At 49.7% G+C, this 15,502-nt stretch overlaps 1 protein-coding gene across 3 annotated transcripts in view; it reads right to left on the reverse strand.

Annotated features, from left to right (window-relative positions):
* JPT2 (Jupiter microtubule associated homolog 2) overlaps window positions 1–15,163 on the reverse strand; it is a 21,460-nt gene extending 6,297 nt beyond the window's left edge. For 2 of the 3 annotated variants that reach the window (XM_025370005.1, XM_025370004.1), the window contains exons 1-3: window positions 15,062–15,163; window positions 8,118–8,266; window positions 950–1,092 (exon numbers count right to left, since the gene is read on the reverse strand). In XM_025370005.1, coding sequence (XP_025225790.1) covers window positions 950–1,092; window positions 8,118–8,266; window positions 15,062–15,105 — 336 coding nt within the window. In that variant the 5' untranslated portion in view covers window positions 15,106–15,163. Of the gene's footprint in view, window positions 1–949; window positions 1,093–8,117; window positions 8,267–10,148; window positions 10,233–15,061 lie in introns of all 3 variants that reach the window. The other variant, XM_025370002.1, reaches the window with a different exon arrangement.
* Window positions 15,164–15,502: the final 339 nt, after the last annotated feature.

Raw genomic sequence — 15,502 nt, forward strand, 5'->3', positions numbered from 1 at the left:
ACCCGCGGGGGGGCGGGTCTTCGGGGGCGGAGACCCCCCCCCCCCCCCCCCCCCCGGGGAAAAAAGCCACACCCCCCCAAAAAAAAAAAAAAAAAAAAAAAAAAGAATTTTCTGCTTTAGGGAACTAGACCATATCTTTTAACCACAAAAAAGGTAGAAAAGTGAATAAACATATTAAAAAATATTGCTAATTATGTTAGTAATAAATCCTGGCCTTTCTTACCGACGAATGGTGGCTGCAGTAAACCCTAGAAATGTTATGCCACCACTCAAACTAATGTCCAAGCTAAGGCAGTGCAGGCTCTCGTCCCAGGGAAGCTGAGACTGGCCTTAGGCAAGCCCTCCACCATAGCCCAGGGAGGCTGCAGATCTAATCAATCCCTGCTAAGGCCATGCCCGAGGTCACATTGCTCAGGCGTTCCTCTCCCTTCCAGGTCACTTATCTTATTCTACTGATGCCATTACTGGGTCAGAGGCGTCAGCTACGCTTTAGTCAAGTGCTGACAATCTGCACAGGTAACCAGTTGAGGACCTCAACTGTGTGGGGAAAAGCCCATCAAAAAAGAACTGTCGCTTTTCCTTTCCAAGATGAAACAGGAAGAGTGGAAGACGGACAGGGCCCGGCTCCTCTGCTGCACGTTCTCTTCCATCTCTTCTCCGCGCCCCACAGCGCTGCAGTGAGGAGCCGCCGCAGCCCGTGGGCAGTGGGCATCCGCCACCGGCACAGGAGCAGCTTCCCCCACGGCTTCAGTCAGCACAAGGCTAGACTGTTTCCTGGGTGACGCAGGGGAACTTCCAAACTCGATGACTAATGCTTTTGCATCCAGGACGATCCACGTCACCCACCATGATTCTCCCTAAAAACATGTCACATCTGCCTTGGAGCCTTTTTGGAAAGAGTACCTGGCATACCTGCTGCTGCTCTGTCATGTCGGAATGCAGTCCATACCTTGGGTTTGTTTGGGTGTGCCAAGCGTGAAGTGGCAGTAACCGGAGACCCAAAAATGTCACTGGTCTTCCCTCCAGGTGGGTTCAGGTGCTGTCGAGTCTGCACGGGGGTTGATTCGTCAAAGATACCACTTCCTTTACCCCCTGCAGAAACAATCACAGAACACTGAGCAGCCAGACGTCCATCGGAGCCCACCCCACACCTGCAGGGCTTTACAGACCTCCTCTCATAGTAACCCCTAGTGCAAGCCCTGAGCTCCAGGCCAACAGGGCAGGATGCTCAGACCGAAACCCTTGAAGATCTATGTCAAAACCATGGCTGTATCAGGGGCCTGCCTGCAGCCCTCATGTCTAGAACTGAGCTGATCTAGGATGGCCTCCAGAGGTGAGATGGCATCAAACTGCAGATTTTCCCTCTAGAATTTCCTTAACTTTGAACATTTCATGCTTTCCTGTTGGTGCTCCTCACAAAACCCATGAAGAGTTCTTCAGTAGATTAAAAATAAACAGCTAAATGTTTAAGTCACACAGATAGAGTTTTGAATTTAATAACATGCCCTATTCAAGGGAAATCTGCCACCCTGAAAATATTTATTAGTCATTCTTCTGACCTCATTCTGGGCGGTACTTCCAGTGACTAGATATGTCTGCAAATTACAGACACGTAACATCTTTGTTGCCAACTGTAAGTGACTTGATAAGCCATAATGAAAGTGTGCCTCTAAGATGTAACTTCCTAGTAGCAGGTGACTAAGGGATACATTTTCAGCATAAATACCTGTGCCCAACATTCTACAGAAAGATGGCTACCCTGTGGGACCAACGGACCACCTCTTCACTCAGCAAACGCCAAGCACCCGCTTTTGACAAAGTGCCAAACGGAGGTTGGTGTCATTAAAATCATGCCCCTGGTGTACCAAGAACTTACAATCTGAAAGGAAAGATGATGCATTCTGCTGACTTGCTGTGTGATCCTGTGAAAGTTACTTGGCCTTTGTGTGTCCCCCAGTCCTCATCTGTGGAATGGGGTAATAAAAGGACTCCCTCACAGGACTGGAAGAAAGCTCAGTGAGTTACTGTAGCCGTATGTCAAATGCTTGCAACAGTGCCTGGCATGGAAATAAACATGTTAACCCTATTTTCTTTTTTTTTTTTTTTTGAGACAGAGACTCGCTCTGTCGCCCAGGCTGGAGTGCAGTGGCGCGATCTCGGCTGACTGCAACCTCCGCCTCCTGGGTTCACACCATTCTCCTGCCTCAGTCTCCTGAGTAGCTGGGACTACAGGCGCCCGCCACCACGCCCGGGTAATTTTTTTTGTATTTTTAGTAGAGATGGGGTTTCACTGTGTTCGCCAGGATGGTCTCGATCTCCTGACCTCGTGATCCGCCCACCTTGGCCTCCCAAAGTGCTGGGATTACAGGCGTGAGCCACCACGCCCGGCCGTTAACCTTATTTTCTATGCACTCATAAAGAGGTATCTATACGCCCTGTCCAGTGAAAACACAAGGGTGCAAACCATCCATACAGCATGCAATGTTTTCATGTAAAAGCGGGGGGTGTTCTTATTTGCTTTTATATGAAGAAAAGCGGTTACCTACAGGGGATACCGACACGTGTGAAGACACAGGACTGCAGGAATGCAGGGGCTCAACACTGCTTAACACAGTCTCCTTTTTTTGTTTACAGAGTTTTGATCTTTTGCATTTTCTTTTTTTTTTTTTTTTTGAGATGGAGTCTCGCTCTGTCGCCCAGGCTGGAGTGCAGTGGCGCGATCTGGGCTCACTGCAAGCTCCGCCTCCTGGGTTCACGCCATTCTCCTGCCTCAGCCTCCCAAGTAGCTGGGACTACAGGCTCCCGCCACCTCGCCTGGCTAGTTTTTTGTATTTTTTTAGTAGAGACGGGGTTTCACCGTGTTAGCCAGGATGGTCTCGATCTCCTGACCTCGTGATCCGCCCGTCTCGGCCTCCCAAAGTGCTGGGATTACAGGCTAGAGCCACCGCGCCTGGCCGATCTTTTGCATTTTCTGTTCTCGAAAAATTAAATTTTGTAAATTGATTTATTTAACTTAAAGAGAGTTTATTCATGTGTAATGACTGAGGACAGCCCACCTGGAAACACCGACCCCAAAGGAATGGAGTCGGTGTTCTGAAGTAGGGACATTAGAGTTTCATTTATATAGGCAGGGACAGAGGAGCTTTTAGCAGGACTACAACTTTTTTCACACACAGTGTATAGTTAGAGCAATCTGGTTACAGGAAAAAAATACATTTTTAACGGTTACTTCCTAGTGTTAACAATCCACACTGCTCCACAGAAGCAACCAGATGAAGAGCCCATGCCTGCTTGTGTGGAGATGAGGCTCGGCTGCGGGTCTGTGCACCTGCTCATCTTCAGACCCTCCTGAGGGCCCCACTGCGGGGGTGGGGCCTAAAGCAGGGTGGCTTTCTGGGACACCAGTTCTAGGAGCACAGAGCGCATTGACAAGGAGGGCTGTAACACAGTACAGCAAGTGCGGGCTCGGGCGGGAGTGTGTCTGCCTTTTGCAGGTGATAAAAGAACATCCGGCGACATGTGGGACTCACCCTGCAGAAAAATGGGTACATTTTTCATATGACTTCATGGTGTTTATAAACCTTCTGAACCTCAGCCATGGACCTCCCAGGGACCCACAGTCCCCAAGCTTGAAACCCCTGGGCAGGGAAAGCAGCACAGCACGGTGGGGAGAGTGTCCTGTGGCCAGACTGCCTGGGTCAGAGTCTCTGCTCAGCTGCTCATTAACTGTGAGACCTTGGACAAGTTATGTCAACCTTCTTTCATCTCCATCTTCTTAACTGTAAAAAGGTAACAAACAGTCCAAGTGCGTCGGCTCACACCTGTAATCTTAGCACAGTGGGAGGCCAAGGTGGGAGGACTGCTTGAGTCCAGGAGTTCAAGACTAGCCTGGGAAACAAGTAAGACCTTGTCTCTACAAAAACATTTTAAAATTAGCCTGTGGTCCTGCTACTCAGAAGGTTGAGGTGGGAGGATTGCCTGAGCTCAGAAGTTGGAGACGGTGAGCTGTGATTCTGCCACTGCACTGAAACCTGGGTGACACATTGAGATCCTGTCTCAAAAAACCAACAAAACAAAATAAAGTAAGAAATAATAATACCTACCTAGGGTCACCGGTGAGGCTTAAACAAGTAAATTCAGGTGAAGTGGTTAGAACAGTCCTGGCCTGCTGAGTAAGCCCTTGGCAATGCTGCGGGGCTGTGTCAACAAGCGCGTCAGGACCACGGGGCAGGGCGGAGAAAACTATGTGTGCAACCCCCAGCCCCCACTGCATCGTTCCTGGCTGTGCTACAACAGCTTACTTTTTTTTTTTAAACGTGACTCCAGCTTTTTAAAATAGAAGGTAGTTTTTGGCCAAAGACACCACTCATTAAAAAAAAATAAACTGTGAAAGATAACACAGAAAAGTCTGTAAGACATTAACTATCACACATAACTACAGGGTAGACACCAGGTAACCGCTGCCCAGGTCAATGAGAACAGTGCCCGTTCCCAGAAACTCCTGTGTTCCTTCCCTCTCACCCAAGGTTACCACACGCCTCAATTTTGTGGAAACCACAAACATTTTTACCACGTATACGTGCAACCCTAAACAATGAACCTCTGCTTCTGACCTTCTTAACTAGGAGGTCATACTGCATATGTCTGTTACCATTTTACTTGAAAAATAAATTCAGCTTTGAAGCAAGAAAACATGCCTAAATTCACTAATAATTGAATATAACCTCGAGAGATGTTTTCTCCTCCTGCTAGATTTTCGATTTCCAAGGGCTCTGTGTTATTTTGTTTTTAAAAATATCATTTATTTATTTGGGAGATTGGGCCTCGCTATGTTGCCCAAGCCAGTTTCAAACTCCTGGGCTCAGGCAATCCTCCCACCTCAGCCTCCCAAAATGCTGGGATTATAGGCATGAGCCACCGCACCTGGCCTACAAGATTTGTTTTAAAAAGCAAAACTAAAAGATAAATACTATTGGTGCAAATAAGCACATACACAAGATAGGTAAACACCGGGCAATGCCTTGAAAAACTGGTTGGAAATATCTATCCATATTTTAAACTCATATACCATCTGATCCACCAATTCCATTTTGAAAAATTTATCCCAGTGGATACATTCAGGAGGTCAGTTTAAGGCATGGAATCTGGAGTCAGAAAACCCCCGATTCAAAGGCCAGCTCTGCTACTGACTAGCTTGGGATTTATGCATGCCAGTGACCTTTTCCGAGCCTCAGTATCCTCCTCTGTGAAAGGAGCAAAACCACCTACTCCTAGTTACAGCAAAGACCAAATGAAAAATACACATGCAAAGCACTTAGCACAGCCCCCGGTAAATATTAACAATTCATAGATGTCAGTCATCAATGCTAGAAGAGGAAAAACAATTCACGGAACATCTTTTTTTTTTTTTTTTTGAGACGGAGTCTTGCTCTGTCGCCCAGGCTGGAGTGCAGTGGCCGGATCTCGGCTCACTACAAGCTCCGCCTCCCGGGTTCCCGCCATTCTCCGGCCTCAGCCTCCCGAGTAGCTGGGACTACAGGTGCCCACCACCTCGCCTGGCTAGTTTTTTGTATTTTTTAGTAGAGACGGGGTTTCACCGGGTTAGCCAGGATGGTCTCGATCTCCTGACCTCGTGATCCACCCGTCTCGGCCTCCCAAAGTGCTGGGATTACAGACTTGAGCCACCGCGCCCGGCCTCACGGAACATCTAAACCAGGCGACCAACACAGAACACAGAGACTACTGAAGATTCACTGAAACACTAAATGGGAATTGGTAAATGTCCGATGGCTATGATGTGGTCTGTTACACACACACTCAGCCTCTGCATACTTTTCTCAATCAGGCCGTGCAACTAGAGGGCTGTGGGGCTAGGTCTGTGTGACTAAGTGTAGAAAGAGGGCAGGACTCCAGATCTCGTTGGGTGGTGACCAGTTTCCCTTTCAGGCTTCCCTTGATAATACATCATAAACTGTCTTCGAAGAACACTGGAGGGATAGAAAAACTTGCAACAACCGTGAGAAGGACCGTGAGAAGCAGGAACCTGGCATGGGGAGCCATGATAGCTGACACCACACACTGTGACCGGGAGTGGAGGCTGGCTCACCAGCTGCAAGGGGCTGGGCTCCCCCCGGGCATGAGACTATGTGGAATGGGCAAAGTAGTACCACCTGCCTTCCACAGAGCGCTCTAGGGACAGCTCCAGACATGACTCTGCTGAGTAGCGGCCAAGTGAGCAGACTCATACACCTGGAAACACCTCAGTTAGGATTCTGTCTTGCATGCGATGTATTATTCTGCTATCCTTTCTAAAAAGGACATGCAGGAGTCCTTGGGCCTAAATTCATAAACCGGAAACAATGAGAATGTTAGTCACTTAATAAAAAACACTCACTTCTCTAACTACATCCAAAAAAGCAACCAAACAGACCAAAAACAAAACAAAACAAAACAAAACAAAACAAAACAAGGCAAGCAGCAAACCTAGCTTCGGCTGGGCACAAGGGTGCATGTCTGTAATCTCAGCAATTTGAGAGACCGAGGTGAGCAGATGGCTTGAGCCCAGGAGTTCCAGACCAGCCTAGGCAACATGGTTAAACCCTGTCTCCACAAAAAATACAAAAAAAATTAGCTAAGCATGGTGGCATATGCCTGTAGTCCCAGCCACTCAGGAGGCTGAGGAAAAAGGGTCACCTGAGCCTGGGAAGTCAAGGCTGCATGCAGTGAGTCATGATGGTGCCACTGCACTCCAGCCGGGGCGACACAGTGAGACCCTGTCTCAAAACAGAAAAAAAAAAAAAAAAAAAAAAAAACTAGCTTCTGGATCTACTGCTTTTTTTCCTCTACATTTGGTCAGGAAATATTGGTACCCCAAAACTGGGTGAGGTCGGGAGTGGAGCTGGCTCTGATTCAGGACCTGCCTGACACAATGACACCTGAGCATGGCCTCTCAAACCTTCTAAGAATGGAAGAGACCGTGCTTTCCTCTCCTGTACAGACAGGGGAAAGCCATTCAGGTAACCTTCACTGTGCGATTATTCAACTGGACAGTCTATCAGCCAAGAGAAACCTTTTTCTTTCTCTTTTTTTGAGACGGAGTCTAGCGTGATTTTGGCTCACTGCCACCTCCGCCTCCCGGGTTCAAGTGATTCTCCTGCCTCAGCCTTCTCAGTAGCTGCGATTATAGGCATGCACCACCATACCCAGCTAATTTTTGTATTTTTAGTAGAAATGGAGTTTCGCCATGTCAGCCAGGCTGGTCTCAAACTCCTGACCTCATGATCCACCCGCCTCAGCCTCCCAAAGTGCTGGGATTACAGGCATGAGCCACTGCGCCCAGCTGATAAACCTTTTTTTTTTTTTTTTTTTTGAGACGGAGTCTTGCTCTGTCACCTAGGCTGGAGTGCAGTGGTGCGATCTCGGCTCACCGCAACCTCCGCCACCTGGGTTCACACCATTCTCCTGCCTCAGCCTCCTGAGTAGCTGGGACTACAGGTGCCCGCCACCACGCCCGGCTAATTTTTTTTTTTAGTAGAGGTGGGGTTTCACTGTGTTCGCCAGGATGGTCTTGATCTCCTGACCTCGTGATCCGCCCGCCTCAGCCTCCCAAAGTGCCAAGAAACCTTTTTCAAAGAGTCCCTCCCACTGTAACCACCAGGAGGTGGGGTAAATACTGAAGAACTATGTAGATGTGTGCTGGATCAATTCTTTCTTGTTAAGAGTTTCAATCCCACTGATGATCCGATTAAAACACTTTCCCTCCCTAGGAAAAATGTTTAAATGCACAATAATTTGCACGTAATTTCAGGAATCTCAGAGGGGTCGATGGAAAAACTGGGAGCGGCTCCCTGGCAGGAACCAGAAGCCCTTGTCCACCTTTGTGTCCTCAGTGCCTGCATTCAACCAAAGTCTCCAGAACAGATGGAGAATTCAAGACTACTCAAGCCACCTTCAAGAGAGAAAGTACAAATCAGAACGTTTTCATTTTGGAAGAACTCTGATGACAAGTAATTACCTGAACCAGAAAATATGGGAAAGGCTCAGTATAAAGAAACAGAAAATATTTTCAAAAGAGAATCGTAGAGGCCAAAGGATTAAGGATTTCCAAAGGCCCATACCTGGAGGATTTGTCCTCTTGGGTATGTTCTGAGGTTCTTCTGTTGGTCCAAAAATATTAGATGCCATCCTATTAGGCCTGCTGGAAGGAGTAGCTTCTTCTGGACTTCCAAAAAGATTGCTCGATTCTCCTCCTGGGGGCTTCATGGCCCTACAAGCACAGAGTACATGCCAATTACTGATGGCAGCCCTGAAAGCTTGTCACTGTGCAAGGATTTTGGCACAGCTACACAGGGTAAAAGTATTTTGTTTTTTTCTTTTTGAGACAAAGTCTTATTCTGTCACCCAGGCTGGAGTGCAGTGACGTGATTTTGGCTCACTGCAACCTCTGCCTCCTGGGCTCAAGTGATCCTCCCACCTCAGCCTCCTGAGTAGCTGGGATTACAGGCACCCGCCACCACAGCTGGCTAATTTTTTGTATTTTTGGTAGAGATGGGGTTTCGCCATATTGCCAAAGTTGGTCTCGAACTCCTAACCTCAAGTGATCCGCCCACCCTGGCCTCCCAAAGTGCTGCGATTACAGGTATGAGCCACCACACCCAGCAAAAGTATTTTCTTAACATCTACTAAGAAATCACACACCACCATTAGTTAATACTGGTATGACTAGTTTACAGACACCAGACTTTTCTTACTGCTCTTCAGGTTCCCTTAAAAGTATTCTTTTTTTTTTTTTTTTTTTTTTGAGATGGAGTCTCGCTCCGTCGCCCAGGCTGGAGTGCAGTGGCACAATCTTGGCTCACTGCAACCTCTGTCTAGTGGGTTCAAGTGATTTTCCTGCCTTTGCCTCCCGAGTAGCTCAGATTATAGGTGTCTACCACCACACCTGACTAGCTTTTTTGTTTTTGTTTTGTTTGAGACGGAGTTTCGTTCTTGTTGCCCAGGATGGAGTGCAATGGCGCGATCCTGGCTCACCACAACCACCGCCTCCTGGGTTCAAGCAATTCTCCTGCCTCAGCCTTCTGAGTAGCTAGGATTACAGGCATGCGCCACCACACCTGGGTAATTTTGTATTTTTAGTGGAGACGGGGTTTCGCCATGTTGGTCAGGCTGGTCTCAAACTCCCGACCTTCGGTGATCCACCTGTGTCAGTCTCTCGAAGTGTTGGGATTACAGGTGTGAGCCACTGCACCCGGCTCTTGAATCACTTTTTATTGCAAAACTTAAACTTAAAAACTAATAAGCAATTGCCACAAAGCTCTATTCCCAGAGCACCCTCTACATTCGCAAACCAGTAAAATGCTGAATTCAGAACAACTGGAAAAACTTTTTAAATGCATTTGAGAAAGGCTTACTGAAAGTGAGATTTAAACCAGTGAGTGGCTCATGCTCTTTCACTGTTCCTAAGCGACGGGACTGTCTGTGATCCCAGATGTTTAGAAACAAAGTCAGACCTCTGTATCCACAGGCTCTGCTTCCATGGATTCAACCAACCTCAGATCAAAATGTCAGAAATAAAAGAATGGTTGCATCTATACTGAACATCTACAGACTATTTTTCTGTCATTATTCCCTAGGTAATACGGTATAAGAACTATTTGCATAGTATTAGGTGTTGCAAGAAGTCAGGGACCCCGAACGGTATTATATGTAACCTTGTAACCTAGAGATGATTTAAAAGCATATGGGAGGATGTGCATAGGTTATATGCAAACACTACACCACTTTATATCAAGGACTTACACATCCTTGGATTCCGGTATCCTGGGGGTCCTGGAACCAACTCCCGCAAGATACCAAGGATGACTGTACTTGAAATTACAGGGCTCAACATCACACAAAAACTATGATACGAGGTTAGATCTCACTGGAAAGCTTTGCAAACACTGACCACTCAAGGTTTAGTTAACAAAAATAACACTTTCTCCTCAAAAGAGCTAGAAAGAGCGCTGAGGGCTCCTTGTGATTGGATGTGAATGGAATTCTCAGATCTCCTGCTATAAAGCAGGAAGGCAGAAAGTGCTTCAGTCTCCGCCTGCAGAGACCCATGGGCTGGCTACTCTACCCTAGAAGCCAAGCGTGTGCTGGCAGACCTCTGAAGTGGTGCCCAGGGCCCCTGTCCACTCAGGAGGTTGGGGGAGGTGGATGCCAAACTTCCTGTCAGCAGTCGCCATTTCCTGGAGGATTTGAGGAGGGAGAAAAAACAGACAGGTACGCTTGAGAAAAATTATTTTTTAAAATACAAAAATTAGTCAGGTGTCGTGGAATGCGCCTGTAGTCCCAGCTACTCGGGAGGCTGAGGCAGGCTTGAGCCCAGGAAGTCAAAGCTGCAGTGAACCATGATTGCATCACTGTACACCAGCCTGGGCGAAAGAGTCAGACCTTGTTTCAACAAAAGGAAAAAAAATAAAGGGTGGTTGCGGGGGGTGGGCGACTTAACAAGATTTTAGGTGAGGTGCTCTGATAGTGGCCATAAGGCCATCTGACTTCCATATCCATTTTTGAATCACACAGCCCTGGTAATTCTGCATGCTTTCTTTTTAGACGAAGTCTCGCTCTTGTTGCCCAGGCCAGAGTGCAACAGCACGATCTCGGCTCACTGCAACCTCCACCTCCTGGGTTCCAGCAATTCTCCTGCCTCAGGCTCCCGAGTAGCTGGGACTACAGAAGCCCACCACCATGCCTGGCTAATTTTTCTATTTTTAGTAGAGACAGGGTTTCACCATGTTGGCCAGGTTGGTCTTGAACTTCTGACCTCAGGTGATCCGCCCACTTCAGCCTCCCAAAGTGCTGGGATTACAGGCATGAGCCACTGTGTCTGGCCTATTTTATTTTTTTGAGATGGAGTCTTCCTCTGTTACCAGGCTGGAATACGGTGACGCGATCTCAGCTCACTGCAACCTCCACCTCCCAGGTTCAAGCAATTCTCCTGCCTCAGCCTTCGAAGTAGATGGGATTACAGGTGCGCATCACCGTGCCTGGCTATCGTTTTGCATTTTTAGTACACATGGGGTTTCACCATGTTGGCCAGGCTGGTCTCAAACTCCTGACCTCAAGTGATCCGCCTGCCTCGGCCTCCCAAAGTGCTGGGATTACAGGCGTGAGCCACTGTGCCCAGCCAATTCTGCATGATTTTTCTTGACTAGTGTAGCAGGTCTAAACATGCGTGGGTCTCTACAGCTCTCTCTTTGGAAATAAGGGATGAAGGTCTGTAATCTTTAGAATTGAACAGAATTTATCATCAAGTCTCATGTGAGCTGAGCATGAGCTATAATTCCTTTTACTGACTTATTTGAAACATGGCTCTTCTCTCAAGCCCTCAAGGTGCCACAAACTGTCAGATCCAATTCCAGGCAGACGTGCCTTGACTGTAAGCTCTCTAGGACTCTTTCCTGACCCCACACTCCCTACATTCACAGTCTCCTGTCTCCTCTGCCTTTCACCCTTGCTTCAGTTCAACCTGCACATTTCTTGAGCACCACCATTGGCGATCCTTCCCCAGACGCTGCAGATGGAGTAAGGAGCAAGTCCGCACTCCGGTGGAGCTTCACGTTCAAACAGGAGAGCTGGAGCTATGCGCAGGTGGTTCCAGGCTCCGCGTGAGTGATGTGACAGACACTGGGTGCCATCAGGGCTCCAAAATTCGGAAGAGGTGAAACCCAAATTGAGTCTGTGGCCTCCATGTGGAAAGGGTACCAATGGGCACAGGAGGTGAGTGGTAGTTACTTGAAATGACTAGTGTTACTTTGGGGTGAAAGGAAATACAATATTTAACATTGTTCTATGTGCTTTTCTGAATTTTATTTGAAAACAAGCAAAGAAAAAAAAGTGGTACCAAAGAATGTTTTAGCAGAAATTATGGCACATACAGACCCAGCCCCAGGGAAGGGGCAGCGGCCATCTCAATCACAAAGGCAACAGGTCCCACTGCAGGTTTCACACAGACTGCAGGGCTGGGCTGCCTCAAAGGGGTCTCGGATGAATGGAACTGAGTGTTCAATAGACCTTTCAATCAAAACATCCCAACAACAATGGCGCAGTGTGGCGTTCTCTAGGCTACAGGCACGCTTACCACCATGACCCTAGTAGGGGGAGGGGAATGCTAGAACTCACACATTTGGGAACAAAATCACAATGTGGGTGGGGGGTGCTTCCCAATTGTTTTTTGCCTCTTGTGGTGCCCCTTCAATATAGTTCAGTGAAGACGTTCAAAACACACAACAGAAGCTCAAGCGCACAGGAGAAGAAAAACTTCACACAGCTGGAGTGCACTGCAGCGCTGGAGAGGGAGGGAAACCTGTGTGGCCCTCCCCGGGGGGGTCTCCATGCTCCTCACCCTCTCTAACAGTTCGTCCCCGAGCTTCAGAAAGGATTAGGGGACTGGTCAGTCTTAAAGAGAAGCAGTGAGAAATAAACTCAGATTAAATTCCTTACAAATATAAATGTTACAACTTAAAGGAAGATCTCAGGTTAATCATGGCTAAAGCATAATGCTGTTACAAAATCCCTTTAACACAAGATAATCCCTCAGTAAGAAAACAAGAGATGTAAGGTCTCAAGAGAGGAAAACCTGGCTGGGTAATCTTACAGCCACCACTTGATTCCCTTCACGGCAAAACAAAGTGTGACGCTTACAAGGCACCCACCCTGCAACTCAACCCCGTTCAGATGAATGGCAAACGTGCAACTTCTGGTGGACCCCAAGCAGAAGCTTCCAGTGATATCTCATCATTCCATTTCAGACCTGCTTTCCTTGCTCACCATCCTAAAAGGAAGATCTTTCTCCCTTTCCCAACATCCTGTCCAGAAACGAATCCCCCAAACTAGTGTGAATATGACTTTAGCATGGCACCTCTGCAGCTAACTTCTGGAGTGTGAAAGTCAACATAAAAACATCGGTGTCACTCAGGGTGATAATAAACACCATTATTTACTGGGCAGCCAGTGCCAGGCAGCACAAACAAAAAGAAACGTACTAAATGCACACAACTGGGACAGGGCTGGGGATGCAGTTCCTCACACCACTGGTGTGGGTGGTGCAAAACCCTGGCCATCAGGAACCAGAAACCAGAAACCAGATTCGCTCTGAGCACTACAGTGTAAACTTCTGGTCCCACATTGGTGCAGACCTAGGTGTGAGAAATAATCACTGTTACATGGATTAAGGGCTGTTTTTTTTTTGAGACAGAGTCTCACTCTGTCGCCCAGGCTGGAGTCCAGTGGCGTGATCTCGGCTCACTGTAAGCTCCGCCCCCCGGGTTCACACCCTTCTCCTGCCTCAGCCTCCCGAGTAGCTGGGACTACAGGTGCCCACCACCACAACCGGATAATTTTTTGTATTTTTAATAGAGACGGGGTTTCACTGTGTTAGCCAGGATGGTCTCGATCTCCTGATCCACCCACCTTGGACTCCCAAAGTGCTGGGATTACAGGTGTGAGCCACCGCGCCCAGCCAGGGCTAATTATTTGGTTACAAGTATTACTGAATACTGACCTAACTCCCTCAAATCTAAAGGGTTTTTTTTTTTTTTTTTGAGATGGAGTCTTGCTCTGTCGCCCAGGCTGGAGTGCAGGCTGGAGTGCAGAGATCATTCTCGGCTCACTGCCACCTCTGTCTCTGGGTTCAAGTGATTCTCCTGCCTCAGCCTCTCCAAGCAGCTGGGACTACAGGCACACGCCACCATATCCGGCTCATCTTTGTATTTTTAGTAGAGACGGGGTTTCACCATGTTGGCTAGGCTGGTCTCAAACTCTCAACCTAAGGTGATCGCCCACCTCAGCCTCCCAAAGTGCTGGGATTACAGGCGTGATTCACCGCGCCCGGCCAATCTAAAGGGTTTTTAATTTTAGCAAGTTGGAGCAATTCTTTTATTTAGTATTTATTCGATATAGTATTTGTCTTCACTTGATCTTAGCCAAAAGACCGAGAAGCAACATAGTATTTGTCTTAACCGTCACGGGACCCACATTCTCTTCTACTTCTCTGGCGAGGCTGTGCCACAGAGGGGCTCATCACACAGAAAACCTCAGGCATCGGACGACCCAAACCTCACAATGCAAGCTCACTGCTCCAGTGGACTGAAGACCCTGTAAGCTCTGCTGCTCTAACTTATGTGAGTCCCAGTACCCAAGGAGTGCTTTAAAAGTTCAAAAACACAAGAAAAGTGTGCTGAGCGTTCCTGGCTATTAAACATGAGTCAGGAAATCTTTGTCCCAACCCACTTCTTCCTACAGCGAAGCCCAGGAGCGCCGTCCACCTTCCCCGGTTGAAGATTAAAGGAGCTAGAACTGACTTCCCCAGACACCCTGGCACTTTCCAAAGGAAGCGGACTCACATGAACTAGTGGAAGCGCGGCCATGGGCATGGCACAGGCCACACACACACCAGGGACACGGGCAGGGAACACGGCCACACACACACCAGGGACACGGGCAGGGCACAGGTCACACACACACCAGGGACACGGGCAGGGCACAGGCCACACACACACCAGGGACACGGGCAGGGCACAGGCCACACACACACGAAGGGGGGCACCGCCAGACACACCCCACAAACACACCGCCGCACACCCCTTGGGGACACCTCCCCGCAAGGAACATGGACACGCACCCCACAGACTGGGCCGCACCCACGGGCACACCCCACCCCCGGGGAACCCCCGACGGAACGCACCCCACGGAACGCGGACGCCCAGGCGCGAGGCAGCGCAGCCCGCCCTCCACACAGCTTTGTTCCCAGAGCCCGGGCGCCCCTCCCCGCCCTCGGCCTCGGTCGCGGGCAGCTCTCCACAGCCCGGGCCTCGGCGAGCGGCCCCTCGGGCTTCGGGCCTCAGTCGGGCGGCGGCGGCGCAGAGAGGCGGGCGGCGGCCCCGGGGGCCTCTGTGAGGTCGCGTCGCCCCCCAACCCCACCCCAACCCCACGCAACTCGTCGAGGCCCAGGGCTCGCCCGCTCCCGCCACGTGGTCGCGCTTCCCGCCTGCCTCCCGCGTGCCCCGCGCCGCACCTGGAGCCGGCGCGGCCGCCCTCGCTCTCCGGGCCCCGGAACATGTCGACCGCCGCCACCCTCAGCTCGCCGCGCGCCGTTCCCGCCCGCCCAGCACAGGTACCCAAGGCCGCCCGCCAGCGCCCATTGGGCGCCAGGACGCCAATCATCCCTCCGCAGCCTATCGGGGCGCCGCCCCGTCCCTCACGCCCACCCCCCGACGACTTAGGCTTTGAACGGCCGGCGCCGCGCCCGCAGCCGATTGGGGAAGGCGACGCCGCTCGCGGAGTTGGGAGCTCGCATTGGGCGGCGGGCTGGGCGGGCCCTGGGGCGGCCGCGCCCTCGGGAGGAAGCCCGGCCTGGGGGAGCCCGCGCGCCGATCGCGGGGCCTCACCTGGGCCACACCTGCCCACCAGGGACGGCCCGCACAGGCACGTGGCCCTGAAGAACAGGCACAAACGA

Source organism: Theropithecus gelada, chromosome 20 (assembly GCF_003255815.1).
Source record: "Theropithecus gelada isolate Dixy chromosome 20, Tgel_1.0, whole genome shotgun sequence".
NCBI classification, from domain to species: domain Eukaryota; kingdom Metazoa; phylum Chordata; class Mammalia; order Primates; family Cercopithecidae; genus Theropithecus; species Theropithecus gelada.